This window comes from Pristis pectinata, chromosome 37 (assembly GCF_009764475.1).
Source record: "Pristis pectinata isolate sPriPec2 chromosome 37, sPriPec2.1.pri, whole genome shotgun sequence".
NCBI classification, from domain to species: Eukaryota; Metazoa; Chordata; class Chondrichthyes; order Rhinopristiformes; family Pristidae; genus Pristis; species Pristis pectinata.
In genome coordinates, this window is record NC_067440.1 from 7,646,604 (window position 1) to 7,673,756 (window position 27,153).

Here is a 27,153-nt window from a genome sequence, read left to right on the forward strand (position 1 = left end):
TTGCATACCGATCGTACAGGTCAATTCATTACACAGTGCAGTTACATTGGGTTAGTACAGAATGCATTGAGGTAGTACAGGTAAAAACAATAACAGTACAGAGTAAAGTGTCACAGCTACAGACAAAGTGCAGTGCAATAAGGTGCAGGGTCACAACAAGGTAGATTGTGAGGTCAGAGTCCATCTCATCGTATAAGGGAACCGTTCAATAGTCTTATCACAGTGGGGTAGAAGCTGTCCTTGAGCCCGGTGGTACGTGCCCTCAGGCTCCTGTATCTTCTACCTGATGGAAGAGGAGAGAAGAGAGAATGACTCGGGTGGGTGGGGTCTTTGATTATGCTGGCTGCTTCGCCAAGGCAGCGAGAGGTAAAGACAGAATCCAAGGAGGGGAGGCTGGTGTCCGTGATGCACTGGGCTGTGTCCACAACTCTCTTCAGTTTCTTGCCATCCTGAGCAGAGCAGTTGTTGTACCAAGCCATGATACATCCGGATAGGATGCTTTCTACGAGCAGGGCTGAAGGGCCTGTTTCTGTGCTGTACAACTCTCTAACCCTCAGTAAGATGTTAACTCATAGTTAACATAGGAGGCTGCAGATGCTGGAATCTGGAGCAAAAAAAAGACAAGCTTCTGGCTTCAGCGGGTCAGGCAGCATCCGTGGCGAGAAGTGCACACGAGCTCAAGGTCCCTAATCAGGACTGCCAGTCCAGACGAAGGGCCTCGACCCGAAACGTCGACTTGTCCATTGCCCTCCCCGGCTGCTGGCTGACCCGCTCAGATCACAGGTGACCCAAGCTGTAGCCTTGACTCCGCGTTCCCATCCACCCCTGCAACCTTTCCACTCCTTGCTTGTCAAGAACAAACCTCCCTCTGTCTCAAGACTACTCCCAGACTCTGCTCCCACCACCCTTTGAGGACGAGAATTCAAGTCTCACCAGGCTTGGAGAGAAAATATTTTGCCTCGCCTCCATCTCAAGTGGGCAGCTCCTTATTTTTAACGTGACCCCTTGATTCTCGCACAAGAGGAAACATCGTCCCCGCACCCACCCTATCGAGACCCCTCAGGATCTGATGTGCTGCAATCAAATCCCCTCTCCTAAACACAAGCCCAGCCTGTCCAACTTTTCCAGGTTCCCAAGCAATCTTAGAAGATCAAAGGGCGATCTGACGGAAGAGGAAAACACCAACAGGATTCTGCAGGTGGGAGAAGAAGCACCAGTGAAAGCAGCACGAGAAGGCCAGTCAGTCCCTCAGCATTGTACGTCGTTCAAAAAGTCAACCCCAGTTTCCCGCTCAATCCCCACGATCGCCCTGAATCCCAAAAATCTACTAATCCCAGTCCTCAAAAGATCAGGAGCTCCGAGGGAGAAAATTCACCGCGTTCTGGAAAGGAATTTTGACTCATGTAGGTGTTATGTAGGAAGCCTTTCTCCCTAAGGCTGTCCCTCTTGGTCCTAGCCACTAGGACAAATTATCTCCCAAGGATCCACTCTGCTAATCCCTCTGTTACAATGAGATTTCCTCCTGTTCTTCTAAACTCCGTTGAGTGCCGTCCCAGTCTATGCAATCTCTCTGGACACTGAGAGATTGCACAGGACACTATTTTGCCTCACCTCCATCTTAAGTGGGTGAGGCTTAACCTCATCCCAGGACACTGTTTCTTCACCACCCAGGACATGCCCTCTTCTCGTTACTACCATCAGGGAGGAGATACAGGAGCCTGAAGACCCACACTCAGTGACTCAGGAACAGCTTCTTCCCATCCTGTTCGATTCGACTGTTTTAAGTAGTTTTTTAACATGTATAGTGTTTAATACACCTCGAGTGGCTGCACAAGGAATGGCTTCCTAGCTTATTAGAACATAGAACATAGAACAATCACAGGACAATTCAGGCCCTTCGGCCCACAAAGCTGTGCCGAACATGTCCTTACCCTAGAAATTACTAGGCTTACCCATAGCCCTCTAACAGTCTCTTGAAAGACCCTGTCATATCCGCCTCCACCACCGTTTCCGGCAGCCCATTCCACACACTCACCAATCTCTGAGTAAAAAATTTACCCCTGACATCTCCTCTATACCTACTCTCCAGCACCTTAAACCTATGTCTTCTTGTGGCCACCATTTCAGCCCTGGGGAAAAGCCTCTGACTACCTACCCGATCAATACCTCTCATCATCTTATACACCTCTATCAGGTCCACCCTCATCCTCCGTCTCTCCAAGGAGAAAAGGTCGAGTGCCCTCAACCTGCTTTCATAAGGCATGCTCCGCATCCCAGGCAGCATCCTTGTAAATCTCCTCTGCACCCTCTCTATGGCTTCCACATCCTTCCTGTAGTGAGGCCACCAGAACTGAGCATAATACTCCAAGTGGGGTCTGACCAGGGTCCTATATAGCTGCAATGGTTCGTCCATCAAGTGAATACGTGTTTTTTCACTGGTTGGTTTGGCCACAGGTATCTAACAGGTTTCCTGACTGGATGATTGTTAGCTCAGGAGTACCTCTTACCTCAGGTAAAAAAGGTGTCGCTTTTTGTTAATCTCTCTCTTGCTCTCTTCCCTCCCCACCCGGCCCCAGCTCATCTTTAGTTCCCTTTGTCTCGGCTCATCTCCCAGTAGTAAAGCCAGTGCCATGTGCTCTGTGACTGTTTCTTTGTTTTAAACTTTTCCAATAAAACTTTGTGAAGCACCAAGTTGTTTTCAACTCATTCTTGGACTTGAAAATAACCGGATCCGACACCACCATCAGATTTATGAACCCATGAACACTACCTAGTTATTCCTTTTTATTTGCACTATTTACTTATTTTTGTAATCTATAGATTTTTAAGTCTTTGCACTGTACTGCTGCCGCAAAACAACAAATTTCACGTCATATGTCAGTGATAATAAACCTGATTCTGATGCTGCCTGGATTAGAGGGTCTGAGCTATAAGGAGAGGACGAGCAAACTTGGGTTGTTTTCCCTGGAGCGGCAGAGGTTGAGAAGGCACAGCTTTGTTTGTCGGACCCCACCGTTACCTCCCGCAATGCCTTACCCAGCCCTTAGTGAGGCTGAGACGTCACCAGCCAACTCACCACCCAACTCACCACCCCTCGAGCCTCACCTGCGTCAGGTACTCCAGTCCAGGGGGGCAGTTGGTGCTCCCCATCAAGGGGGCGTGGACAATGCCGGGATCCTCGTCTTGCTGCCTGTGGTGCGCGCCCGCTGGTGGGCTCTGAATCGGCGGGCCACTGTAGTAGGGCCCTGTGGCTGGAGGGGGAGACGGGTAGGGAAGGAAGCCAGGAGGTGGGGCATGCTGGCTGGTGTCATGGGCGGGGAAGCCAGGCTGTGCATAGCCGTACTGCGGCACTGGGTACCCTCCTGGCTGGCCCACAGGGTAGGGCGAGGGTCCCGTCGGATAGCCTGAAACAGAAGAAAGAGGTTGAGGGATCAGTATCGCTTACGCTGGGAGACCAGACGACGTCGAGGCTGGTCGCCGACCTTTCACCCCTTGTAGGTCAGTCACCGACCTTTCACTCCTGTAGGTTAGTCACCGACCTTTCACCCTTGTAGGCTTGTCTGACCTTTCACCCCTCTAGGTCAGTGACTGACCTTTCACCCCTGTAAGCTAGTCATTGACCTTTCACCCTTATAGGCTAGCCACTGACCTTTCACCCCTCTAGGTCAGTGACTGACTTTTCACCCCCTGAACATTGTAGATCAGTCACTGACCTTTCACCCCTCTAGGACAGTCACTGACCATTCACATCCATAGGTCGGTCACTGACCTTTCATCCCTGAATACCATGAGTGACCTTTCACATCTGAATACAGCGGGGTAGAGAATGACCTTCCACCTCTGTAACCTGTGAGCTAGGTATTGACCTTTGACACTGACCGATCACCTCGGCAGGGAATGGGATCATCTACTCCTCCCTGGGACTGACCTGACGTTTGGTGTCCGGGTGTTGGGGAGGACGTGGTGACCATTGTTATTAGGGGTGGAATCTGGGAGTGGCTGCACTTTACTGCCTGTCATTCACTGAGAGGGGAAGGTCTGGGGCAGCTGGGGAGGCATTGACTTCTCACTCTGTGAGATGGACGCTTGTCCTTCACTTCTTTGAGATAGATATTGACCTTCTACCTGTGGCAGAGAATACTTGCCTCAGAGAGCTGGGTCAGAGCCGGTCTGTACAGCCCAAGGCATTTGGAGCCTTCTTAGTGAGGGAGTTCCACTTGAGTAACTCCAAACCCAACCCAGCTCATTCCCCCGTCACCTCCCGGGGGGAACCTGAACCCAGCAGCACAGAGACATCCGCTCCAAACTGGTCAAACAGTGGGAGGATAAAACGTAACTGTGTGTTGGTGTAGAGATGGGGATGGTCTTCAGAGTTTGGACAGTGTAGAGGGGGCTTTACGCCGTATCTGACCCATGCTGTCCCTGCCCTGGGAGTGTGTGATGGGACGGTGTAGAGGGAGCTTCACTCTGTGTCTGACCCTGGGAGTGTGTGACGGGACAGTGTAGAGGGAGCTTCACTCTGTGTCTGACCCTGGGAGTGTGTGACGGGACAGTGTAGAGGGAGCTTCACTCTGTGTCTGATCCTGGGAGTGTGTGATGGGACGGTGTAGAGGGAGCTTCACTCTGTGACTGACCCTGGGAGTGTGTGATCGGACGGTGTGGAGGGAGCTTCACTCTGTGTCTGACCCTGGGAGTGTGTGACGGGACGGTGTAGAGGGAGCTTCACTCTGTGTCTGATCCTGGGAGTGTGTGATGGGACAGTGCAGAGGGAGCTTCACTCTGTGTCTGACCCTGGGAGTGTGTGATCGGACGGTGTGGAGGGAGCTTCACTCTGTGACTGACCCTGGGAGTGTGTGATGGGACGGTGTAGAGGGAGCTTCACTCTGTCTAACCTCACTGACGCTCATTGTAAAGAGACTGCCGCTATCTCAAACTAAGAACGTTGCAAGGACAGATCCTCCTTGACACAGTCAGCGTGTCCCAACCCTTAATATACAGCAACAGGTGCTGGAGATGCTGGACAGGTCAGGCGGGACCTACAGAGGGAGAGTGAGACGGTGAACGGTGGAGGAGGGATGGCAGTGAGTGGAGACACCGGCACCTACCTGGGGTGGACATTAGTGCGGTATGTGCAGCCGTCGGCTGTTGTCAGCACCCAGTGGGTTCCAGGGGGGCCAGAAACACTCTGGAAGAGAGAGACAGGCGGTGAGCTGGAGTGCAGGAGAGTCGCAGGCGCACGGTGTTCCCGGCTCCCGATAGGACAAGACCAACCCTCGGGGTTCGTCACCCCACCAAGTCCACACGGAGGCCGCCCGTCACCGTGAGGCTCCCATGGCAGTTTCTGGTTTACAGTCAGACGTCGGTGTGGGTTGGACGCGCAGTGCACGGACAGGACACCTCGGAAAGGCAAGCGCTCAGGTCGCGGGATATCCTGCTCACAAACAGGTCACAGATCGGAAACTGTAGCACCATGGGATCCATCATTGGCAATTGGTTTATTATTGTCACATGTACCGAGATACAGTGAACAGCTTTTGTGTGCGTGCCATCCAGACGGATCATTCCGTACGTAAGTACGTCGAGGTAGTAAAAAGGAAATCTAAATGCAGAATATAGTGTTACAGTTACAGAGAAAGTGCAGTGCAGGCAGACAAATAAAGTGCAAGGGCCACGACGAGGTAGATTGGGAGATTAAGGGTTCATCTTCATTGTAAAATAGATCTGTTCAAGAGTCTGATAACAGCGGGATAGAAGCTGTCCTTGAGCCTGGTGGTACATGCTCTCAAGCTTTTGTATCTTCTGCCCGATGGGAGGGGAGAGAAGAGAGAATGTCTGGGGCGGAAGGGGTCCTTGATTACGTTGGCTGCTTTTCCAAGGCAGCAGGAAGTGTAGACAATGGAGGGGAGGTTGGTTTCCGTGATGGACTGGGCTGTGTTCACAACTCTCTGCAATTTCTTGCAGTCTCGGGCAGAGCAGTTGCCATACCAAGCCGTGATGCATCTGGATAGGATGCTTTCTCTGGTGCATCTGTTAAAATCGGTGAGGGTCATCGGGGACATGCTGAACTTCCTTAGCGTCCTGAGGAAATATAGGTGTATGTCTGAGGGAGATCCTTCAAGATTCTTGCTATGAAATTCTCACTAGGAGTATTGAGTAGAGGAGTCAGGAAGTCATGTTGCAGCTGTATAAAACTTTGGTCAGGCCACACTTGGAGTACTGTGCGCAGTTCTGGTTGCCCCATTACAGGAAGGACATGGAGGCTTTGGAGAGGGTGCAGAAGAGGTTCACCAAACTGCTGCCTAACTAACCTAATCCCTTCTGTCTACACAAAATGTCCATACCCTTGCTCCACCACCTCTCCACCTCTTTATACTGGCCATCGCCCCTCGATCTTTCCATCCAGATGAAGGGTCTCAACCCGAAATGTTGACTGTCCATTTCCCTCCACAGATGCTGCCCGACCCGCTGAGTTGCTCCAGCATTTTTGTGGATCTGGGGTAGGAGATAGAAGTGGGAACTGCAAGGTCTCCTCAAAGTGAGGCCACAGACCTTGTTGACGACCAGAATGTCCTGCTCCTGCCTCTGTTACTTTGGAGATAATTCTGATGAAGAACCTTTGACCGAAACTTTGACTCTGTTTCTGTCCCCACAGCTGCTGCCCGACCCGAGTATCCCCCTCGTTTCATTTCAGATTTCCACCGTGGCTGTGGAGGTCAACGGGAGGAGGGGCTGCGTGGGAAGCCATGGCTGAAGTCCACCGCAGGTTTACAGTGGGATCACACAGGCCCTGTGACATTGAGACGCACTCCCACAGCAGCAAGCCCAGAGTTTGGAGACGCTCCCTTGGGCGAGCCAGTTTTAAGTGGTTTCGCAATATACAACTGCGTTGAAAGCCACACAAAAACACTTCTTTCAAACAGCCTGTGCACGTCCTTTGGCTTGAAAATATTTTTCTCTCAGAGTCGCTTCATCATTTGTGACCCTTTCAGTGGTGTTTTCCTGAGGATGTGTTAGTTCATTCACACAGACATTAACACCCTCTTCGGTGCCAGTCCTCCCTCTTCCCTCACTCGTTCTAACCCCCTCATCCCCTCCAAACATGAAAATGGTGACGAATAGGCCCCTCGAGTCTGCCCTGCCTTGAGTCTGTGTTCCCACTGACCTCCAATACCTTTCACCTCTGCCCCCCAACTAGCAAGGATCTATCTTGGCCTTATTGTTCAAGTTTATTGAACTTGAACTTGACCAGTGTTTGAGGAAGAGAGTTCCAAACTCTCAGCACCCACTGAGAGAAATCTTTTTTGCCTTAAATAGGCAACTTCTTAATATTATCGAGAATCATAGTCACACAGTGTGGAAACAGGCCCTTCTGCCCACCGAGTCCATGCTAACCATTTACAGCGATCCTACCCAAGCTCCATTTTAATCTCCTCACATTCCCATTAAATCTCCCCTGGTTCGGGATTCTCCCGCAGGAGGAATTGTCCCCTCCACACCCATCCCACCAACATCCTTTGGGATCTGAACCTTCAAGAGTTTCCCCCTTTGACTCCGTCGGATACAAACCCACCCCATCTCATTCCCTAGAAGATAAAGCAAGGAAACCCCCACCTCCATACTTCCCCCGTCCTACAAAGGAAAGGGGGATGGTCCTGCAGGACAGGGGGTCCATTACCAATTCCATTCCCATTACACAATAACATTTATTGTCCATTCCCTTAACTAAAATCCAAGCATGTGGATGGATCTGGAGGTCATGTAAGGCAGTCAGGGCAAGATTATAGAAAGGATGTGGAAGCGTTGGAAAGGGTGCAGAGGAGATTTACCAGGATGCTGCCTGGTTTAGAGAGTATGCATTATGAGGAGAGGCTAAGGGAGCTAGGGCTTTACTCTTTGGAGAGAAGGAGGACGAGAGGAGACATGATGGAGGTGTACAAAATATTAGGAGGAACAGATAGAGTAGACAGCTGGCGCCTCTTTCCCAGGGCACCAATGCTCAATACAAGAGGGCATGGCTTTAAAGTAATGGGTGGGAAGTTCAAGGGAGATATCAGGGAGGTTTTTTACCCAGAGAGTGGTTGGGGCATAGAATACGCTGCCTGGGGTGGTGATGGAGGCAGGTTCATTGGTCAAATTCAAGAGATTGCTAGATAAGCATATGGAGGAATTTAAAATAGAGGGATATGTGGGAAGAAGGGGTTCGATAGTCATAGGCGAGGTTTAAAGGTCAGCTCAACACTGTGGGCCGAAGGGCCTGTATTGTGCTGTACTGTTCTACGATAAGATGGACTCTTGACCTCACAATCTACCTCATTATGGCCTTGCACCCTATTATCTGCCTGCACTGCGCTTTCTCTGTAACTGTAACACTATATTCTGCATTCTGTTATTGTTTTCGCTTGTACTATCTCGATGCACTGATGTGATGAAATGATCTGTACGGACAGCATGCAAAACAAGCTTTTCACTGTTCCTCGTTACATGTGACAATAATAAACCAATTTACCAATTTAGTTACCAACTTATCAAATTCTGTGGACTGTTTGCTGAGTAAATATATTCGATCATAAACATAGTTTGTTACGGAGATGATGTGGAATTCAGAGAACTGTGGAGGTGGACAAGAGGAATCTGTATAAACACAGAGGATCGAACCTGGGCTGTTCACCCACTCAGCCAGCTAGTCCATATCACCATGGAAGCCTACTTGCAGTCCCACCTGGTCTTCATGTCTTCCTCCCCACCTCCCTCATTGTCTGGTGAAGGGGGAGCTCTGGAGGATTCAGAAGGCCAGGAATGGGTGTAGAAAATGGGCAAGGGTTCTGTCCTGAAGAGGGATCTCCACTTGTGGGACACCACAATTGACCTCAGCACCAACACACGCGCACACACACACACACACACACACACAAACCAAGACCACAACAAACTGCAGAGAGTTGTGGACACAGCCCAGTCCATCACGGAAACCAGCCTCCCCTCCACTGACTCTGTCTACACTTCCCGCTGCCTCGGGAAACATCCAACATAATCAACCACCCCGGTCATTCTCTCTTCACCCCTCTCCCATCGGGCAGAAGATACAAAAGCTTAAGAGCACAGACCACCAGGCTCAAGGACAGCTTCTATCCCGCTGTTATCAGACTCTTGAACGGACCTCTCATCCAAAAAAGATGAACTCTTGATCTCCCAATCTACCTCGTCGTGGCCCTTCCGCCTTATCGTTTACCTGCGCTGCACTTTCTCTGTAACTGTAACACTATATTCTGCGTTCTGTTTTGTTTTCCTTTTGTACTACCTCGATGTACTGATGTGTGGGATGATCTGTCTGGATGGCGTGCAAACCAAAGCTTTTCACTTCATCTTGGTGCATTTGACAATAATAGACCAGTTACTAATTACACACACACCCATCGAGACATTCCAGGGAGGGGAACAAAATGGACCAGAAGCTACGTCTAAGGGCCTGTTTTGGCTCACACTCTTGACACAAGATTGTGGGTTCGAATCCTCCTTCAGAGACCTGATTCGTGCCATCACTCCCAGTGCCGACAGATCATCTCGTGAATGAGGCATAAAATGGAGGGCTCTCTGATTAGGAAATCGTGGGGATTAAATTATTAATTTTATACATCACCGAAACAGGCCGTTAGAACCCACTCATCTTCCACACAACCCTTTCCTTTCCATCTGCGTCATGTCTACCCCTCAGTACACTGTGGTTCTCTATTCTGTGCATGACTCACCCAATATCATCCAATCTCAACCATTTCCTGAAGTCTCAAGTTCTAGATTCTAACACTCAGTAAAAGAAACGTCTCCTTGTTCCACTGAAAGAATTATCAGCAAGAGCTACAAACTCAATTCAGGAACGCTACTTGGAATCACGCGGAGAAGGACTGGGAGATTAACTCTTTGTGCCAATGGAGAGTAACGCTCGGACAATTGTTAAATCCAAATATGTGATTGATAGACCTTTGTCACCTGAAGCTTTTGGGAAAAGGAGGAATGGGTAGAGAAGTGATTTACCTCCTTATGTTTTAGTGGTTAGGTTTATAGAAGAACATCAATAGAACTAGGAGTAGGCCAAACCGTGCCTGAAACTTTCTCCACCATTCAATGGCCAACCTTTTACCTCAGCACCATCTTCCTGTCCCCATAACCCTCGAATCTCTTAATATCTAGAAATTTATCAATCTCTGGCTTGAAAGAACTGCACAGCCACCGGGAAGGAATTCTAAGTATTCACCACACTCTGAGTAAAGGCATTTGTCCCGATCTCTGTCCTCGAGAGCAACTCCTTATTCTGAGACTATGAGCCGCGATTCTATCCTCCTCGGCCGAGGGAAACCTCCTCCCGGTCAAGCCCTGCAAGAATTTTGTACGTTTTGATGAGATCACTTCTCATTCTTCCAAATTCTGGGGAACGCAGTCCCACACTCTCCTTGTACAGCGAACCAGCCATCCCAACAACTAATCAGGATTCTGACCGGGGTCATGGGCAGGGCATCTGCTGACATCACCTCCCGATGGATCGTTGCCACTAACCTTGACGCCTGGGAGAGCTCTCAATTTTATCATGCCCTCCTTGTCCCTGTACCCTCTTCCAACCCTACCGCTCTCCAAAAACCCCGTGCCCTCCAATCTTGTGATGCGGACACTGCTGATGGTGCCAGCATTATTGTCCGTCCCTGAAGAGTCAACCACATTGTTGGGTCTGGAGTCACATGCAGACCAGGCTAGATAAAGAGGCAGAGAATTATACAGCAGGGAAACAGGCCCTTCAGCCCAACTCATCCATGCCAACCAAGGTGCCTTCCTGAGCTAGTGGCAAGTGGCAGGTTGCTTCCTTGAACCTCTGCAGCCTCCCCAAGGCAAGCAGAAACTCAGAGAGGTTGCTGCCTAATGCTTCGCCACACAGGGTCTTAAAACACACGCAAAATGGCAGGACAGGGTGGGAGGAAAGACAGGCACAGTTTACAAGGGCCATCAGCATGAGAAATGAGCAGTGGTCAGACCTTCCTCCACTACCACCATCATAGAACAGTGCAGCACAGGAACAGGCCCTTCGGCCCACAATATCTGTGCTGAACTAATTAAATTAGTAATTAAGTGCCTAACTAAACTAATCCCTTCTGCCTACACAATGTCCACCCATATCCCTCCATTTCCTGCACATTCATGTGCCTGTCTAAGAGCCTCAAACGCCTCTATGGTATCTGCCTCCACCCCCACCTCTGGCAGCGCATTCCAGGCACCCACCACTCTCTGTGTAAAAATATGTACCCCGCACGTCTCCTTTAAACTTACTCCCTCTCACCTTAAATGCATGCCCTCCAGTATTAGACATTTCGACCCTGGGAAAAAGATACCGGCTGTCTACTCTGTGCCTCTCATAATTTTATAATCTCCCCTCAGCCTCCGCCGCTCAAGGAGGCTATAAACCCAAGTTTGTCCAACCTCTCCTTATAGCACCTGCCCCCTAATCCAGGCAGCATCCTGGTAAACCTCTGCACCCTCTCCAAAGCCTCCACATCCTTCCTGCAATGGGGCGACCAGAACTGAATGCAATACTTCAGGTGCGGCCTAACTAGAGTTCTATAAAGTTGCAACATAACTTCCCGACTCTTGAACTCAGTGCCTCGACTAACAAAGGCAAGCAAGCCATACGCCTTCTTTACCACCAACTTGTGCAGCCACTTTCAGGGAGCTATAGATCTGGACCCCGAGATCCCTCCATACATCAACACTGTCAAGGGTCCTGCCATTAACCGTGTACCGATCTTTCACATTTGATCTCCCAAAGGACAACACCTCAAAACTTTTCCTATCCATGTACCTGTCTAAATGTCTCTTAAGCGTTGTAATATTGAAGACGGCAGATTTCTTCCACTTAAGAACATTAGTGAACCAGGTGGGTTTTTACAATATCGGGTCATGTCATGGTTACTGTTGTTAAGGCTGGAGTTATTTGATTGGCTGAATTTAAATGATCCAGTTGGGATTCAAACTTCTGTTGTCAGATCAATGGTTTGAAACTTTGGATTATGGTCCAATAACTTAACCGTGACACCACCGTGTCCTTGAAAGCCCTCAATGTCAACACCCCTCCACTAGTGGCCATGCCTTCAGCTGCTGAATCTCTAGACCCTGAGATTCCCTCGCTGATCCCCTACACCTTCATAATGTTCCTTACAAAACATCTCATTGATCAAGGCTTCAAGCTGAATACAAAGTGGCCCAGTGGTTAGTGCCGCTGCCTCACAGCACAAGAGACCCAGGTTCGATCCCGACCTCCGGAGCTGTGTGTGTGTGTGTGTGTGTGTGTGTGTGTGTGTGTGTGTGTGTGTGTGTGTGTGTGTGTGTGTGTGTGTGTGTGTGTGTGTGTGTGTGTGTGTGTGTGTGTGTGTGTGTGGAGTTTGCACGTTCTCCCTGTGACCGCGTGGGTTTCCCCCCCGGGTCCTCTGGTTCCCTCCCACATCCCAACGACGTGCAGGGTCGGTGGGTTCATTGGCCGCTGTAAGTTCCCCCCCCTCCCCCAGTATGTGGGTGAGGGGGAGAATCTGGGGGAAGTTGATGGGAATATGGGGACAATAAAATGGGATCGGTGGAAATGGGTGATTGATTGTCGGCACGGACTCCAGTCCGGGCAACATCCCCGTGAATCTTTCCTGCACCCTCTGTAACTTTATCACATCCTTCCTAAAGCGTAGTGACCAGAACTGCTCACAATACTCCAAGCGCAGCCTAACCAATGATTTGTACAACTCACAAAGCGCTGGAGGAACTCAGCGGGTCCGGCAGCATCTATGGGGGTGAAATCTGTACAGCTGCAACATGACGTCACAACTCTTGGACTCACTGCCTCAGCCGACGAAGGCAAGCGTACCATACGCCGTCCTCACCACCCTGTCTACTCGCGTTGCCATTTTCAGCGCACTATGTGCTTGTGCCCCAAGGTCTCTCTGTTCAACCACTCTCCCCAGGGTCTTGCCATTCACTGCCCTGGATTAACGTCCCAAAGCACTTGGCACTTATCCAAGTTTAATTCCCTTCCCCACTCAGCTGTGAGTCTCTTGTATTCAGAATTGTAAGATCAAGTACCCAGTATGCCTTGATAACCACCTCTCCATCATCAAACCGAGGTACAGCGAAAAACTTGCCTTGCATGCCGTTCATACAGATCAGTTCATTACACAGTGCATTGAGGTAGTACAGGGTAAAGCAATAACAGAATGCAGAATAAAGTGTTACAGTTACAGAGGAAATGCGATGCAAGTGGACAAGAAGGTGCAATAATGAGGTAGATTGTGAGGTCTTATTGTACAAGTGTGGATAATGCAGTGAATCCCGATTCATTGACATTGTTGAACAGGGGGCTCCGAATCTATCTGCTCCATCGCAGCTTCTGGCTTCTCCCCATTTAAAAATCACTCTGGTCCATTCAAAGTGCATGACCTCGCGCTGATATCCATTAGCAAGAGTCTTCCCGACACCCTCTGCCACTTCCTACCCTTCTCGCCATTGTTCACCGTATACTATGCATCGCGGCCTGGTACGGCAACTGCTCTGTCTGCGACTGCAAGAAACTGCAGAGAGTTACGGACACAGCCCAGCGTGTCACGGAAACCAGCCTCCCCTCCCTCTGTCTACACTTCTCGCTGCCTTGGGAAAGCAGCCAACATAATCAAAGACCCCTCCCACTCTGAACATTTCCTCTTCTCCCCCCTCCCATTGGGCAGAAGATACAAAAGCCTGAGGGCACGAACCACCAGGCTCAAGGACAGCTTCTACCCCACTGTTATAAGGCCATTGAACAGTTCCCTAGTATGTTAAGATGGACTCTTGACCTCACAATCTACCTTATTGTCTGCCTGCACCACACTTTCTCTGTAACTTTAACACTTTATTGTTATTGTTTTACCCTGTACTACCTCAGTGCACTGTGTAATGAATTGATCTGTATGGACAGTTTGCAAGACAAGTTTTTCACTGTACCTCACTACATGTGACAATAATAAACCAATTTACCGACCACAATCCCTGGCCTCCTGTAACTTCATCCAAGGCCCTTAATTTCCCAGCCTCGTCCCACAAACACAGTCCCTACCTGTTGCTGATAAACCCTTCAGTGGAACGAGGAGACGTCTCTGTCACTGAGCATGAGTTAGAATCTAGAACTCGAGACTTCAGGAAGTGGTTGAGGTTATAGGCACTGAGCAAGTAGAAGGAGAGCGGAGACGTACCGAGGGGTGGAGGTGACATAGATGGAACGGAAAGGGTTGTGTGGAGATTAGTTAGTTCTAACGGCCTGTTTTGGTGATGTATAAAATTAGTAATTTAATACTAAGCCTTTCCTAATCAGAGGGGTCTCCATCTGATGCTTTATTCAAAAGTCAGTCCCTCTATAGCGGCACTGACAGTAGTGTCTTGGATCACGTGCTCAAGTCTCTGAAGGAGGATTTGAACCTACGAAGTTGTAGTGAGAGTGTGAGCTCAGGCTGAGGATTTTATCACCAGATCTTAACAGTGCACCGCTCCAAACAGTCCACAGTGTCTATTTAACAGTGCACCGCTCCAAACAGTCCACAGTGTCTATTTAACAGTGCACCGCTCCAAACAGTCCAGTGTCTATTTAACAGTGCACCGCTCCAAACAGTCCACAGTGTCTATTTAACAGTGCACCGCTCCAAACAGTCCAGTGTCTATTTAGGTGCACCGCTCCAAACAGTCCAGTGTCTATTTAACAGTGCACCGCTCCAAACAGTCCAGTGTCTATTTAACAGTGCACCGCTCCACAGTCCACAGTGTCTATTTAACAGTGCACCGCTCCAAACAGTCCAGTGTCTCTATTTAACAGTGCACTGCTCCAAACAGTCGTGTCTATTTAACAGTGCACCGCTCCAAACAGTCCAGTGTCTATTTAACAGTGCACTGCACCAAACAGTCCACAGTGTCTATTTAAGTGCACCGCTCCAAAGTCTACAGCGTCTATTTAACAGTGCACCGCTCCAAACAGTCCACAGTCTATTTAACAGTGCACCGCTCCAAACAGTCCAGTCTTAGTGCACCGCTCCAAACAGTCCAGTGTCTATTTAACAGTGCACCGCTCCAAACAGTCCAGTGTCTATTTAACAGTGCACCGCTCCAAACAGTCCAGTGTCTATTTAACAGTGCACCGCTCCAAACAGTCCAGTGTCTATTTAACAGTGCACCGCTCCAGACAGTCCAGTGTCTATTTAACAGTGCACCGCTCCAGACAGTCCAGTGTCTATTTAACAGTGCACCGCTCCAGACAGTCCAGTGTCTATTTAACAGTGCACCGCTCCAGACAGTCCAGTGTCTATTTAACAGTGCACCGCTCCAGACAGTCCAGTGTCTATTTAACAGTGCACCGCTCCAGACAGTCCACAGTCTATTTAACAGTGCACCGCTCCAAACAGTGTATCAAAGGCTCCCCAGAACCAAGTCAACTTACAACCCCCCCAGCTATTGGAAAGACACACCCTGCTCAAGTTACCAGAAGATGACTCCCACCTCATCCACAATTCACAGGGAGACAAAAGAGACTGCAGTTGCAGGAATTTGGAGCAAAAAAAATCATCTGTCGACAGTCTGTGTTGAGTCAATCCCTCTCCCCACAGATGCTGCTCGGCCAAAAGCTCCTCCAGCGGCCTCCCCTTTGTTCCAGGTTCCTCCAGACCGGGAGCGTTCAGTGCCGTCAGCCCAGCCTCACCATTCGAACACCTCCCTAACTCTTCCACACCCTTCCCAAAGTGTGGCAGTGGAATTGGACACGAGACCTTGGTCGTGAGCTCACCACAGTCTTGTCCAGTTTCAACACAACCTTTCTCCCCCCTGAATCCCAGTGCCCAGAACTGCTCGAGTTCAATTTAATTGCCACGGGCATAAAACACCATGAAAATGAGCTTTTCCCAGCAGCAGTACATTACAAACATAACATAAACTTAAATTAACATAAATTAAACATAACTTACACGGCAAAATAAGCTTAATAGCACTGGTGCAAGTTGAGGGAGAGGAAAAGAAACACATTGCGAGAAGAACAAGTGTGCTCCAGTAAGAGGTTTTGCCTCACTGCAACAACCTATCTTCTGCTGGACATACAGAGCAGCTTTCCTGGCTCCTGCTCCCAACAGGAAAATTCCACCCTTTGTCCCACTTTATTGAACACACAGCTTCCAGCGAGTTGCAGTCGAGAGAGAGGTTTTGGCAGCGGTGGCTCGGAGTGCATTTTTATTGCAAACATCTGTTTCCCTTCTGAAGCAACCACAGTGTTCGGCCCAGACTCTGCTATTCAGTCTCAGCGAGAAATACATTTCAATTAGCTGCCCAAGGACACGGTGGCAAATTGCATCTGCACAGTGCCCTTGACGGACTTGTAGAGACACCTGGAAGTTAATGGCAAAGGCACAAGGAGTTTGGCCAACACAAGGAGTTTGGTCTCTATGTGGTCCATGTCCTAATTTTCTATCCTGGTTCCAAATCCTCCCACCCCTCCCTGCCTCCAATTCTGGACCCTGGCTCAGCTCCCAAGTGGGAGCCGCTTCACTGCTGGCTAGCCATGCCTTCAGCAGCCCCGGTCCCCGATTCCCTACCTGAGCCTCTCCGTCTCCACAAAGTCTCAGGGGTGAGGACTCCCTGGGGACAGGGTGGAGAAGTTAGGATTATCCTCCTCGGAGTAGCGGAGGCTGAGAGGAGATTTGACGGAAGTGGATGCGATCACGGCCGGGTTGGAAAGGGTTAATGGAGGGGGTGGGGCGGGGAAGTTGTTCCCAATGGGCTTTGAGGCCAAGGGGAGCACCCACTTCAAATCTTAGGCAAAATATACGAGAGGGGGGTTGGAGGAACAATGTTTTTTTGTGGAGAACAGGACAGCAGGAGCAAATTTCTGGAACTTGCTCCCTTCAGGGAAGCTGGAAAGAGAGTCAGGGTCTTCAAAGAAGAATTCTATGGCTGCTTACAAGAGAATAATTGTCAGGGTCATGGGAAAAGAGCGAGGGATAGGAATGATGGGATTGCTTTACTGAAAACTAGGATTAACTTAGTGGGCCAAATGGCCCCTTCTAATGCCAAGAGAATTCCACGAAAGCAAGACATTCCTTAAAACCGGCCTCATTGTCTGAGTTTTTTGGTAACCCACCCTCACATCCCATCGACACTCGTGAGAAGATTCATGAAGACGTTAACGGGAAAGAGATACTAGGAAGAGACTGGAAGGGCTGGGGCCTTTTGTTCCCTGAAGCCTAGGAGGCCGAGGGATGACCTTACAGAGGTTTATAAAATCATGAGGGGCATCGATAAGGTGGATGGTCACAGTACTTTTCCCCAGTGTAGGGGAGTCTAAACCTAGGGGGCATAGGTTTAAGGTGAGAGGGGAAAGATTTAAAGGGGACCTGAGGGGCAAATTTTTCACGCAGAGGGTGGTGGGTATATGGACTGAGCTGCCAGAGGAAGTGGTAGAAGTCGGTACAATTACAGTGTTTAAAAGACATTTAGATGGATAGAGGGATATGGGCCAAATGGGGAAAAATGGGACTACCTCAGGTCAACTTGGTCAGCATGGAAGACTCGGGCTGAAGGGCCTGTTTCCGTGGTCTGTGACCTGAAACATTAACCGCTTCCCTCTCCACAGATGCTGCCTGACCTGCTGAGTGTTTTCTTTTTCCCCGTCTCAGTATGTGCTTTATTTTTTTTATTCAATTTCACCCTTGAGAGACACTTGAACAAAATGTAAGAGGAGCAAAAACAGAAAAAGCTAGAAGTACTCAGCAGGTCAGGCAGCGTCCATGGAGAGAAAAACCTGTCCTCAGATTTATCTCCAGTCCTGAAAAGAACAAGAAAATGGGACAGACAAAGGCCCTCGAACCACCCAACAAGATCTTTGGTCTTTTTTCATTTTGTGAAATATATATACATAGAAGTCGCTGTTACCTCAAAATGAGTGATCAGGGAGGGAACTGCAGAGGAAACCAAGGCTTCCCAGCTTCTGATGAGGCTCTCGGTTATTCTGGTGGTTGAGGCACCCAACCCCACATTGAGGGGTCCGTTCTATTCAAACTGGACCTTTCCCCAGTGACGTGTGGTTGAAATAACAAACTGGATCTCAGTTGAGGCAATGGAGACACAAGAGGCTGCAGATGCTGGACTCTGGAGCTATCTGGAGATGGCTTAACGCTTAGGTGAGCCAATCAGAGGAAATTGTCCCTTGTCCAGTGCTTTACCACCTCAGTGCATAACTAGCTGCTGTTCCCCGTAGGTTTAGGTCTCAAACGACACCACAGGCATTTGGATTACTGGAAACTTGGTACGCCAGGCAAGGAGATGGAGAAACTCCAGGAGATGGATATGGGAAGATTAAAGATGGCAACGCTCTAGGGTTGTGCATGCCAGGATCAAAGGTGGCAATGCTCAAGAAACTGGATATGCCAGAACCAAAGTTTCAGACCTGGATGTGCTATGATCAAAGATGGCCACGCACCACCACTTGGAGATCGTAAGATATAGGAGCAGTATTAGGCCATTCAGCCCATCAAGTCTGGTCCACCATTCGACCATGGCCGATTTTTTTTCAACCCCATTCTCCCCTTAGCCCCCTTACCAATCAAGAACCTACTGATCTCTGCCTTAAATACACCCAATGACTTGGCCTCCACAGCCCTCTGTGGCAACGAATTCCACAGATTCACTGTCCTCTGGCTGAAGAAATTCCTCCTCATCTCAGTTCTAAAGGGACGTCCCTTTATTCTGAGGCTGTGCCCTCGGATCCGGGACTCTCCCACTGATGGAAACATCCTCTCCACGCCCGCTCTATCCAGGCCTTTCAGTATCCGGGAGGTTTCAATGAGATCTCCCCCCTCATCCTCCTGAACTCCATCGAGCACAGGCCCAGAGACGTCAAACGGTCCTCATATGTTAACCCTTTCATTCCCAGGATCATTCTTGTGAACCTTCTCTGGACCCTCTCCAGGGCCAGCACATCCTTCCTTTGATACAGAGCCCAAAATTACTCACAGTATTCCAAATGCCATCTGACCAATGCCTTATACAGCCCCAGCAGACTCTGTCTACACCTCACTGCTTCAGTAAAGCAGCCAGCATAATCAAAGACCCCACCCACCTGGGTCATTCTCTCTTCGCCCCTCTCCCATCAGGCAGAAGATACAGGAGTCTGAGGGCACGTACCACCAGGCTCAAGGACAGCTTCTATCCCACTGTGATAAGACTATTGAACAGTTCCCTTATACGATGAGATGGACTCTTGACCTCGTAATCTACCTTGTTATGATCTTGCACCTTATTGTCTACCTGCAATGTACTTCCCTGTAGATGTGACACTGTATTCTGTTATTGGTTTTACCCTGTACTGCCTCAATGCACTGTGTAATAAATTGACCTGTACGATCGGTATGCAAGACAAATTTTTCACTGTACCTCGGTACAAGCGACAATAATAAACCAATACCACTACCAGTTGGGTGTGAAGCATCAATAACGGCTGTGCATTCATAGTTAGAAAATCTAGGCCTCAGGATGACAGCAACACAGCCACAGCTGGCAAACTGCTGATGCACGTCACACAGCAAATACCAAAACAAAACCCACTTAGGAAATTTTATGCTTATGAATTGGAAATTGTGACTCAGATTCTCGGAGTTTGTGCTGGGGATACGTTCGTGAGGTGGGGTTATGTGGAGGGTTGGGGCCAATCAGAAGGTAGAGACTGAGCTCCAATCAAGAGGATAGCACCATACAGGAAAGATGGACCGAATGGCCTCTTTCTGGGCTGAACATATCTACTAACAAGCATGCAACACTGCCAACACAGGGAACCACAGTGAATCATCAGTCATGGCCCCAAACATCTGGAGCATCTCAGGACAACCCAATCACTTCACTATACCGACACCTCTGTAATAGAAAAGGCAACTGTCAGTGTGCACAGCAGGATCCCATGTGCCGATGATCAGTTTGTGCTGAGAGAGAGGAGAAAGTGTGAGAGGAGAGAGAGAGGGAGGGAAAGAGGGAGAGAGAGAGAGGGAGAGAGAGGAGAGAGAGAGAGGAGAGAGAGAGAGAGGAGAGGGAGAGGGAGAGAGAGAAAGGGAGAGAGGAGAGGGAGAGAGAGAAAGGGAGAGAGGAGAGGGAGAGAGAGAGGGAGGGAGAGAGGGGGAGACGGAGAAAGGGAGAGAGGGGGAGAGGGAGGGAGAGAGGGGGGGAGAGGGAGGGAGAGAGGGGGGAGGGAGAGGGAGGGAGAGAGAGGGAGGGAGAGGGAGGGAGAGAGGGGGGTAGGGAGGGGGGGAGAGAGTGGGGGGAGGGAGGTAGAGAGAGAGGGGGAGGGAGGGAGAGGGAGGGAGAGAGGGGGGGGAGAGGGAGGGAGGGAGAGGGAGGGAGAGGGGGGGAGAGGGAGGGAGAGGGGGGAGAGGGAGAGAGAGGGGGGAGAGGGAGGGAGAGGGGGGGAGAGGGGGGGGGAGGGAGGGAGAGAGGGGGGGAGGGGGGTAGAGGGAGAGAGGGGGGGAGGGGGGTAGAGGGGGAGGGGGGTAGAGGGGGAGGGGGGAGGGGGGAGGAGGGGAGAGGGAGGGGAGGGGGAGGGGAGAGGGAGGGGAGGGGGAGGGGAGAGGGAGGGGAGGGGGAGGGGGGGAGGGAGGGGAGGGGGAGGGGGGGAGGGAGGGGAGGGGGAGGGGGGAGGGAGGGGAGGGGGAGGGAGGAGAGGGGGGAGGGAGGAGAGGGGGGGGAGGGAGGGAGGAGAGGGGGGGAGGGAGGGAGGAGAGGGGGGGGGGAGGGAGGGGGGGAGGGGGAGACGGGGGAGGGGGGAGGGGGGGAAGAGGGGGAGAGGGGGGGAGGGGGGAGGGGGGGAAGAGGGGGAGAGGGGGGGAGGGGAGATGGGGGGGATGGGGGGGAGAGGGGGGGTGGGGGGAGAGGGGGGGTGGGGGGAGAGGGAGGGGGAGAGGGGGAGAGAGAGGGGGAGAGGGAGGGGGAGAGGGGGGAGAGAGGGGAGAGAGAGGGGGGAGAGAAGGGGAGAGAAGGGGAGAGAGGAGAGGGGGAGGGAGGGAGAGGGGGAGGGAGGGAGAGGGGGAGGGAGGGAGAGGGGGAGGGGGGAGAGGGGGAGGGGGGAGAGGGGGAGGGGGGAGAGGGGGGAGAGGGGGAGGGGGGAGAGGGGGGGAGGGGGGAGAGGGGGGGAGGGGGGAGAGGGGGGGAGGGGGGAGAGGGGGGAGAGGGGGGAGAGGGGGGATGGGGAGAGAGGGGGGGGATGGGGAGAGGGAGGGGAGAGAGGGGGGAGAGAGGGGAGAGAGAGGGAGGGGAGAGAAGGGGGAGAGAAGGGGGAGAGAGGAGAGGGGGAGGGAGGGAGGGGGAGGGGGAGGGAGAGGGGGAGAAGGAGGGGGGGAGGGGGAGAAGGAGGGGGGGAGGGGGAGAAGGAGGGGGGAGGGGGAGAAGGAGGGAGGGAGGGGGAGAAGGAGGGAGGGAGGGGGAGAAGGAGGGAGGGAGGGGGAGAAGGAGGGAGGGAGGGGGAGGGAGAGGGGGAGGGAGGGGGAGGGAGAGGGGGAGGGAGGGGGAGGGAGAGGGGGAGGGAGGGGGAGGGAGAGGGGGAGGGAGGGGGAGGGAGAGGGGGGGGGAGGGAGGGGGAGGGAGAGGGGGAGGGAGGGGGAGGGAGAGGGGGAGGGAGGGGGAGGGAGAGGGGGAGGGAGGGAGAGAGATGGGGAGGGAGATGGGGAGGGAGGGGGAGGGAGATGGGGAGGGAGAGGGGGAGGGAGAGGGGGAGGGAGATGGGGAGGGAGATGGGGAGGGAGATGGGGAGGGGGAGAGGGGGAGGGAGAGGGGGAGGGAGGGGGGGAGGGAGGGGGAGGGAGAGGGGGAGGGAGGGGGAGGGAGGGGGAGGGAGAGGGGGAGGGAGGGGGAGGGAGGGGGAGGGAGATGGGGAGAGATGGGGAGGAGATAGTGGGAGAGATGGGGAGGGAGATGGGCAGGGAGATGGGGAGGGAGATGGTGAGGGAGATGGGGAGGGAGAGGGGGAGGGAGAGGGGGAGGGAGGGGGAGGGAGAGGGGGAGGGAGGGGGAGGGAGAGGGGGAGGGAGGGGGAGGGGGAGGGGGAGGGAGGGGGAGGGGGAGGGGGAGGGAGGGGGAGGGGGAGGGGGAGGGAGAGGGGGAGGGGGAGGGGGAGGGAGAGGGGGAGGGGGAGGGGGAGGGGGAGAGGGAGGGAGGGGGAGGGAGAGGGGGAGGGAGGGGGAGGGAGGGGGAGGGAGGGGAGGGAGAGGGGGAGGGAGGGGGAGGGAGAAGGGGAGGGAGATGGGGAGGTAGATGGGGAGGGAGAGGGGGAGGGAGAGGGGGAGGGAGGGGGAGGGAGCTGGGGAGGGAGGGGGAGGGAGAGGGGGAGGGAGAGGGGGAGGGAGGGGGAGGGAGGGGGAGGGGGAGGGAGGGGGAGGGAGAGGGGGAGGGAGAGGGGGAGGGAGGGGGAGGGAGAGGGGGAGGGAGGGGGAGGGAGGGGGAGGGAGGGGGAGGGAGAGGGGGAGGGAGGGGAGGGGGAGGGGGAGGGGGAGAGGGAGGGGGGAGGGGGAGGGGGAGGGGAGGGGGGGAGAGGGGAGAGGGGGGGAGAGGGGGAGAGGGGGGGGAGAGGGGGAGAGGGGGGGGGAGAGGGGGGGAGGGGGGGGGAGAGGGGGGGAGGGGGGGGAGAGGGGGGGAGGGGGGGAGAGGGAGGGAGAGGGAGAGGGAGGGAGGGAGAGGGAGAGGGAGGGAGAGAGGGAGAGAGGGAGGGAGGGAGAGAGGGAGAGAGGGAGAGAGAGAGGGGAGCGGAGGAATTACTGAGGGACGGTGAGCCACCGACAGGGAGCTGACAGCACATTTGTTTTGAACCGTTCAGACACCATCCCCAAGCCAGGAGCCGGGACCCCCCCACCCCGTCGCCACCCAGACCCTCACCCACCCCCTCCTGCTCCACCGTTGGTCCCACATCGGGCTCAGCCCAAGACCCCGGGGCAAGGGGTGAAGGGTGTGAGGGGTGCAGGGAGGCGAGGAGGAAGTAGGGAGTTGAGGGTGAGAGAGTTGGGGTGACGGGGGAGTAGGGATGAGGAGGGAGAGAAGGGAGAGGAGGGGGAGAAGAGGGAGGGGAGGGGGGAGGAGGTAGGGGGGAGGAGGTAGGGGGAGGAGGGAGGGGAGGGGAGAGGGGAGGGGGGAGGAGGTAGAGGGGAGGGGGGAGGAGGTAGGGGGAGGAGGTAGGGGGAGGAGGGAGGGGAGGGGAGGGGAGGGGGTAGGGGAGGAGGTAGGGGAGGAGGAGGAGGGAATAGGGAGCGGAGGGAATAGGGAGCGGAGGGCCAGATCCCGGCCCCGTGCACTCAGAAGTCCCTCAGACTTTACTTTTCCCGAGACGGAGACAATCGGACTTTCACCGCCGGAGGGAGCCGGGAGCCGACCCCCGGCCACTCCGTCCCTCCGCACCCCTCCCTCATCCCTCCCCACCCACCTGCGGCCGCCGCTCCCCCTCCGACCGTCTCTCCCTCCGCGGCCGCTCCTCTTTTGTTCCCCGACTTCCTCCTCGGTCGGGAGGCCGGGCCGGGCCGGGAGGGACCTCCCCCTCGGTGTCCCCACCCTCCCCGGGGCAGGGACCGTCCGACCGGACCTGTTGGTAACGGGAGGGCGTGCGGGGGTGGGGAGTGGGGGGGGGGAGTGTGTGCAGGGGGGTGGGGGGATGGGAGTTGGAGGGGGTGGGGGTGGTGAGTGGGTGAGGGAGAGTGGGGGTGAGGCGGGTGGGGTGGGGGGGTAAGGTGGGTGGGGTGGGGGGGTGAGGCGGGTGGGGTGGGGGTGAAGGGAAGGGGGAGGGGCATGGAGAGGGGGAGGGGAGGGGATTGGGTAGGGGTTTGGAGGGGGAGTGGGGAGTGATGAGGGGTGGAGGGGGAGGGGAGGTGGGGCAGAGGGGGTAGGGAGGGAGGGGATTGGGTATGGAGGGGGAGTGGGGAGCGATGGAGGGGAGGGGAGGGAAGGTGGAAGGGGAGGGGGAGGGAAGGTGGGGCAGAGGGGAATGGGTAGGGTGGAGGGGAAGGAGGAGGGGGAGGGGAAGGAGGGGGGAGGGAAGGTGGGGGTGGAGGGGAATGGGTAGGGGGGAGGGGAGGGGGGAGGGAGGGGAATGGGTAGGGGGGAGGGGAGGGGGAGGGAGGGGGAGGGAGGGGGAGGGGAGGGGGGAGGGAGGGGGAGGGGAGGGGGGAGGGAGGGGGGGGAGGAGGGGGGAGGGAGGGGGAGGGGGAGGGGGAGGGAGGGGGAGGGGAGGGGGGAGGGAGGGGAGGGGGGAGGGAGGGGGAGGGGGGAGGGGGAGGGGGGAGGGAGGGGGGGAGAAAGGGGAGGGGAGGGGGAAGGTGGGGGTGGAGGGGAATGGGTGGGGAGGGATGGTGGGGGAGGGGTGGGGAGGGATGGTGGGGGAGGGGAGGGGAGGGATGGTGGGAGAGGGGGAGGGAGGGAGGGTAAGAAAGGGGGAGGGAGGGAGGGAGAGGGGGATGGAGGGTCAGTGGGAGTGAGGGAAGGGGAGAGAGGGAGGGGACTGGGGAGGCGGAGGGAGGGAAGGAAAGGAGGGAGAGGAGTTAAAGGGGTGAGGGGGAGGGAGAGTGGAAGGGAGTTTGGCTCAGAGGTTGGAAAATTGGCTCGGAGGTAGGAAGCAGAGGGTGAAGGTTGTTTCTCGGGACGGAGGCCGGTGACTAGTGGTGTGCCGCAGGGGTCGGTGTTGGGACCCTTGTTATTCGTTATTTATATAAATGATTTGGATGGGAATGCACAGGCTCGATCAGTAAGATTGTGGATGACACAAAATTAGGAGGTGTTGTCGATAGTGAAGAAAGTTATCGTAGATCACAGGGGGATCTTGATCAGTTAGGGAAGTGGGCCGAGGAGTGGCAGATGGATTTCAACACAGAGAAGGGTGAGGTGATGCATTTTGGAAAGTCAAACCAGCATAGGACTTGTACTATGAATGGTAGGGCAGTGGGGAGTGTCATGGAACAGAGGGACCTAGGAGCACAAGTGCATAGTTTGTTGAAAGTGGCGTCACAGGTAGACAGGGTGGTGAAAGAGGCGTTTAGCATGCTCGCCTTCATCAGTCAGGGTATTGAGTACAGGAGTTGGGACATCATGTTGCAGTTGTATAAGTCATTGGTGAGGCCGCACTTGGAGCACTGTGTACAGTTTTGGTCACCCTGTTATAGGAAAGACGTGGTTAAAATGGAAAGTGCAGAGAAGATTTACGAGGATGTTGCCAGGACTCGAGGGCCTGAGTTATAGGGAGAGGTTGGCCAGGTTGGGTCTTTATTCCTTGGAGTGTAGGAGAATGAGGGGCCGACCTTATAGAGGTGTTTAAAATTATGAGAGGCATAGATAAGGTGGACAGTAACAGTCTTTTCCCCAGGGTAGGGGAGTCCAAAACTTAGGGTGAGAGGGGAAAGATTTAAAAGGGACCCGAGGGGCAACTTTTTCACGCAGAGGGTGGTGAGTGTGTGGAACGAGCTGCCAGAGGAAGTGGGTGAGGCAGGTACAATAGTATCATTTAAGAAGCACTTGGATAGGTACATGGAGGGGCAGGGCTTGGAGGGATTTGGGTCGAACGCAGGAAATTGGGACTAGCTGGGTGGGCACCGTGGTCGACATGGACTGGTTGGGCCGAAGGGCCTGTATCCGTGCTGTATCACTCTGAGAGAGGGGGAGTGAGGGAGGGGAGAAGGAGGGATGAAAGGAGAGAGAGGGGAGGAGGGAGGGGAGAGGGAAGGAGGGAGGGGAGAGAGAGGTGAACATGTTCAAAGCAGGAGCCTCGCAAACCTGTGCAGGAAAGGGTGGGGGGAACAGATGTGAGTGACTCACCCTCTGATCCTCTGATGTTTTCTCTTGCAAGTCACATCTGGAGCCTCCTCAAAGTCTCGGAAACTTTCCGAAAATCACAGGAAAGTGCAAGTGCTGGCAGAGGAGATATGCAAGCACTCAGCAGGTCAGGCCCCTTCCGTGGGTGGGGGGGGCGGGGGGAGGGAGGGAGGACAGCTTAGGCCCGAGACCTTCTGTCACCTCTGAAGAACGTGAGGCACTGTTTCTCCCACCACACCCGCTGACCGTTTCCAACGTCCACTCCCGATTACTCCAAAACCACCTGCTTTCACTTCTAGTTCCCCGAGGACTTCCTGTGATCACTCCTACCACCCCCTCAGTAGTGCCTCCTACCACCCCCTTGGCCTCCCTCGATACCCTTGGATTCCTTATAAACCTGCCTTCTTGGTGTGGAGCTCAGTCCACAGCCTGCCCCACCGAATGACCTCGGATCACTTCTATGCATTTATCCTCCAGGATCTCGACATTGCCAACGAAGCCACCATCTCCTTTCCCAAATTTATACTTTATTCTTAGAATCTACAGTTACACAAACCAGTCCCGGTATGGTCTGTAGTCACTGTGCAAAACATATCATTATATTTGCTGACAATGTTTTCAAGATGTCAACATGCCACTAATGTTTTATTCCCAAGCCAAGCTTTGGAGATACTGTCACACAGAGCCCAGCATAGAAGGAGGCCCATCGCATCTATGCTGACCCTTTTGCCCCTCTACACTAACGTGGTAGTGTAGCGGATAGCATAATGCTTTACAGCACCAGTGGCCCGGGTTCAAATCCGGCCACTGTCTGTAAGGAGTTTGTACGTTCTCCCCGTGTCTGCGTGGGTTTCCTCTGGGTGCTCCAGTTTCCTCCCACATTCCAAAGACGTATGGGTTAGGAAGTTGTGGGCATGCTACGTTGGCACCGGAAGCGTGGCGACACTTGTGGGCTGCCCCCAGAACACTATGCGTAAAAGATGCATTTCACTGTGTTTCGATGTACATGTGACTAATAAAGAAATCTTAAAAGGGAGCTCACCAGATCTAAGGGGGAGACTGAGTGAGTGGAAGGGAAAAAGAGAGAGAGAGAACAAGGGAAGTGGCTGTTGAACATCTGGGATTCCCTCCAACTGTGTAGATCAGTCCACTAAGTAGTTGGTAAGTATTGAAAAACATGATGATACTGGAGGAACTCAGCAGGCCAGGCAGCATCCGTGGAGAAAACCAGGCAGTCAACGTTTTGGGTCAGGACCCTTCTTCAGGACTGAAGATAGGAAAAGGGGAAGCCTGATATATAGGAGGGAA

General features: G+C 53.4%; 1 protein-coding gene across 3 annotated transcripts in view; it reads right to left on the reverse strand.

Annotated features, from left to right (window-relative positions):
• LOC127586694 (phospholipid scramblase 2-like) overlaps positions 1-23,595 on the reverse strand; it is a 156,998-nt gene extending 133,403 nt beyond the window's left edge. For all 3 annotated transcript variants that reach the window (XM_052044840.1, XM_052044839.1, XM_052044838.1), the window contains exons 1-3: positions 23,474-23,595; positions 5,106-5,185; positions 3,106-3,404 (exon numbers count right to left, since the gene is read on the reverse strand). In XM_052044840.1, coding sequence (XP_051900800.1) covers positions 3,106-3,404; positions 5,106-5,118 — 312 coding nt within the window. In that variant the 5' untranslated portion in view covers positions 5,119-5,185; positions 23,474-23,595. The remainder of the gene's footprint in view (positions 1-3,105; positions 3,405-5,105; positions 5,186-23,473) is intronic.
• Between the last annotated feature and the right edge of the window lie 3,558 nt (positions 23,596-27,153).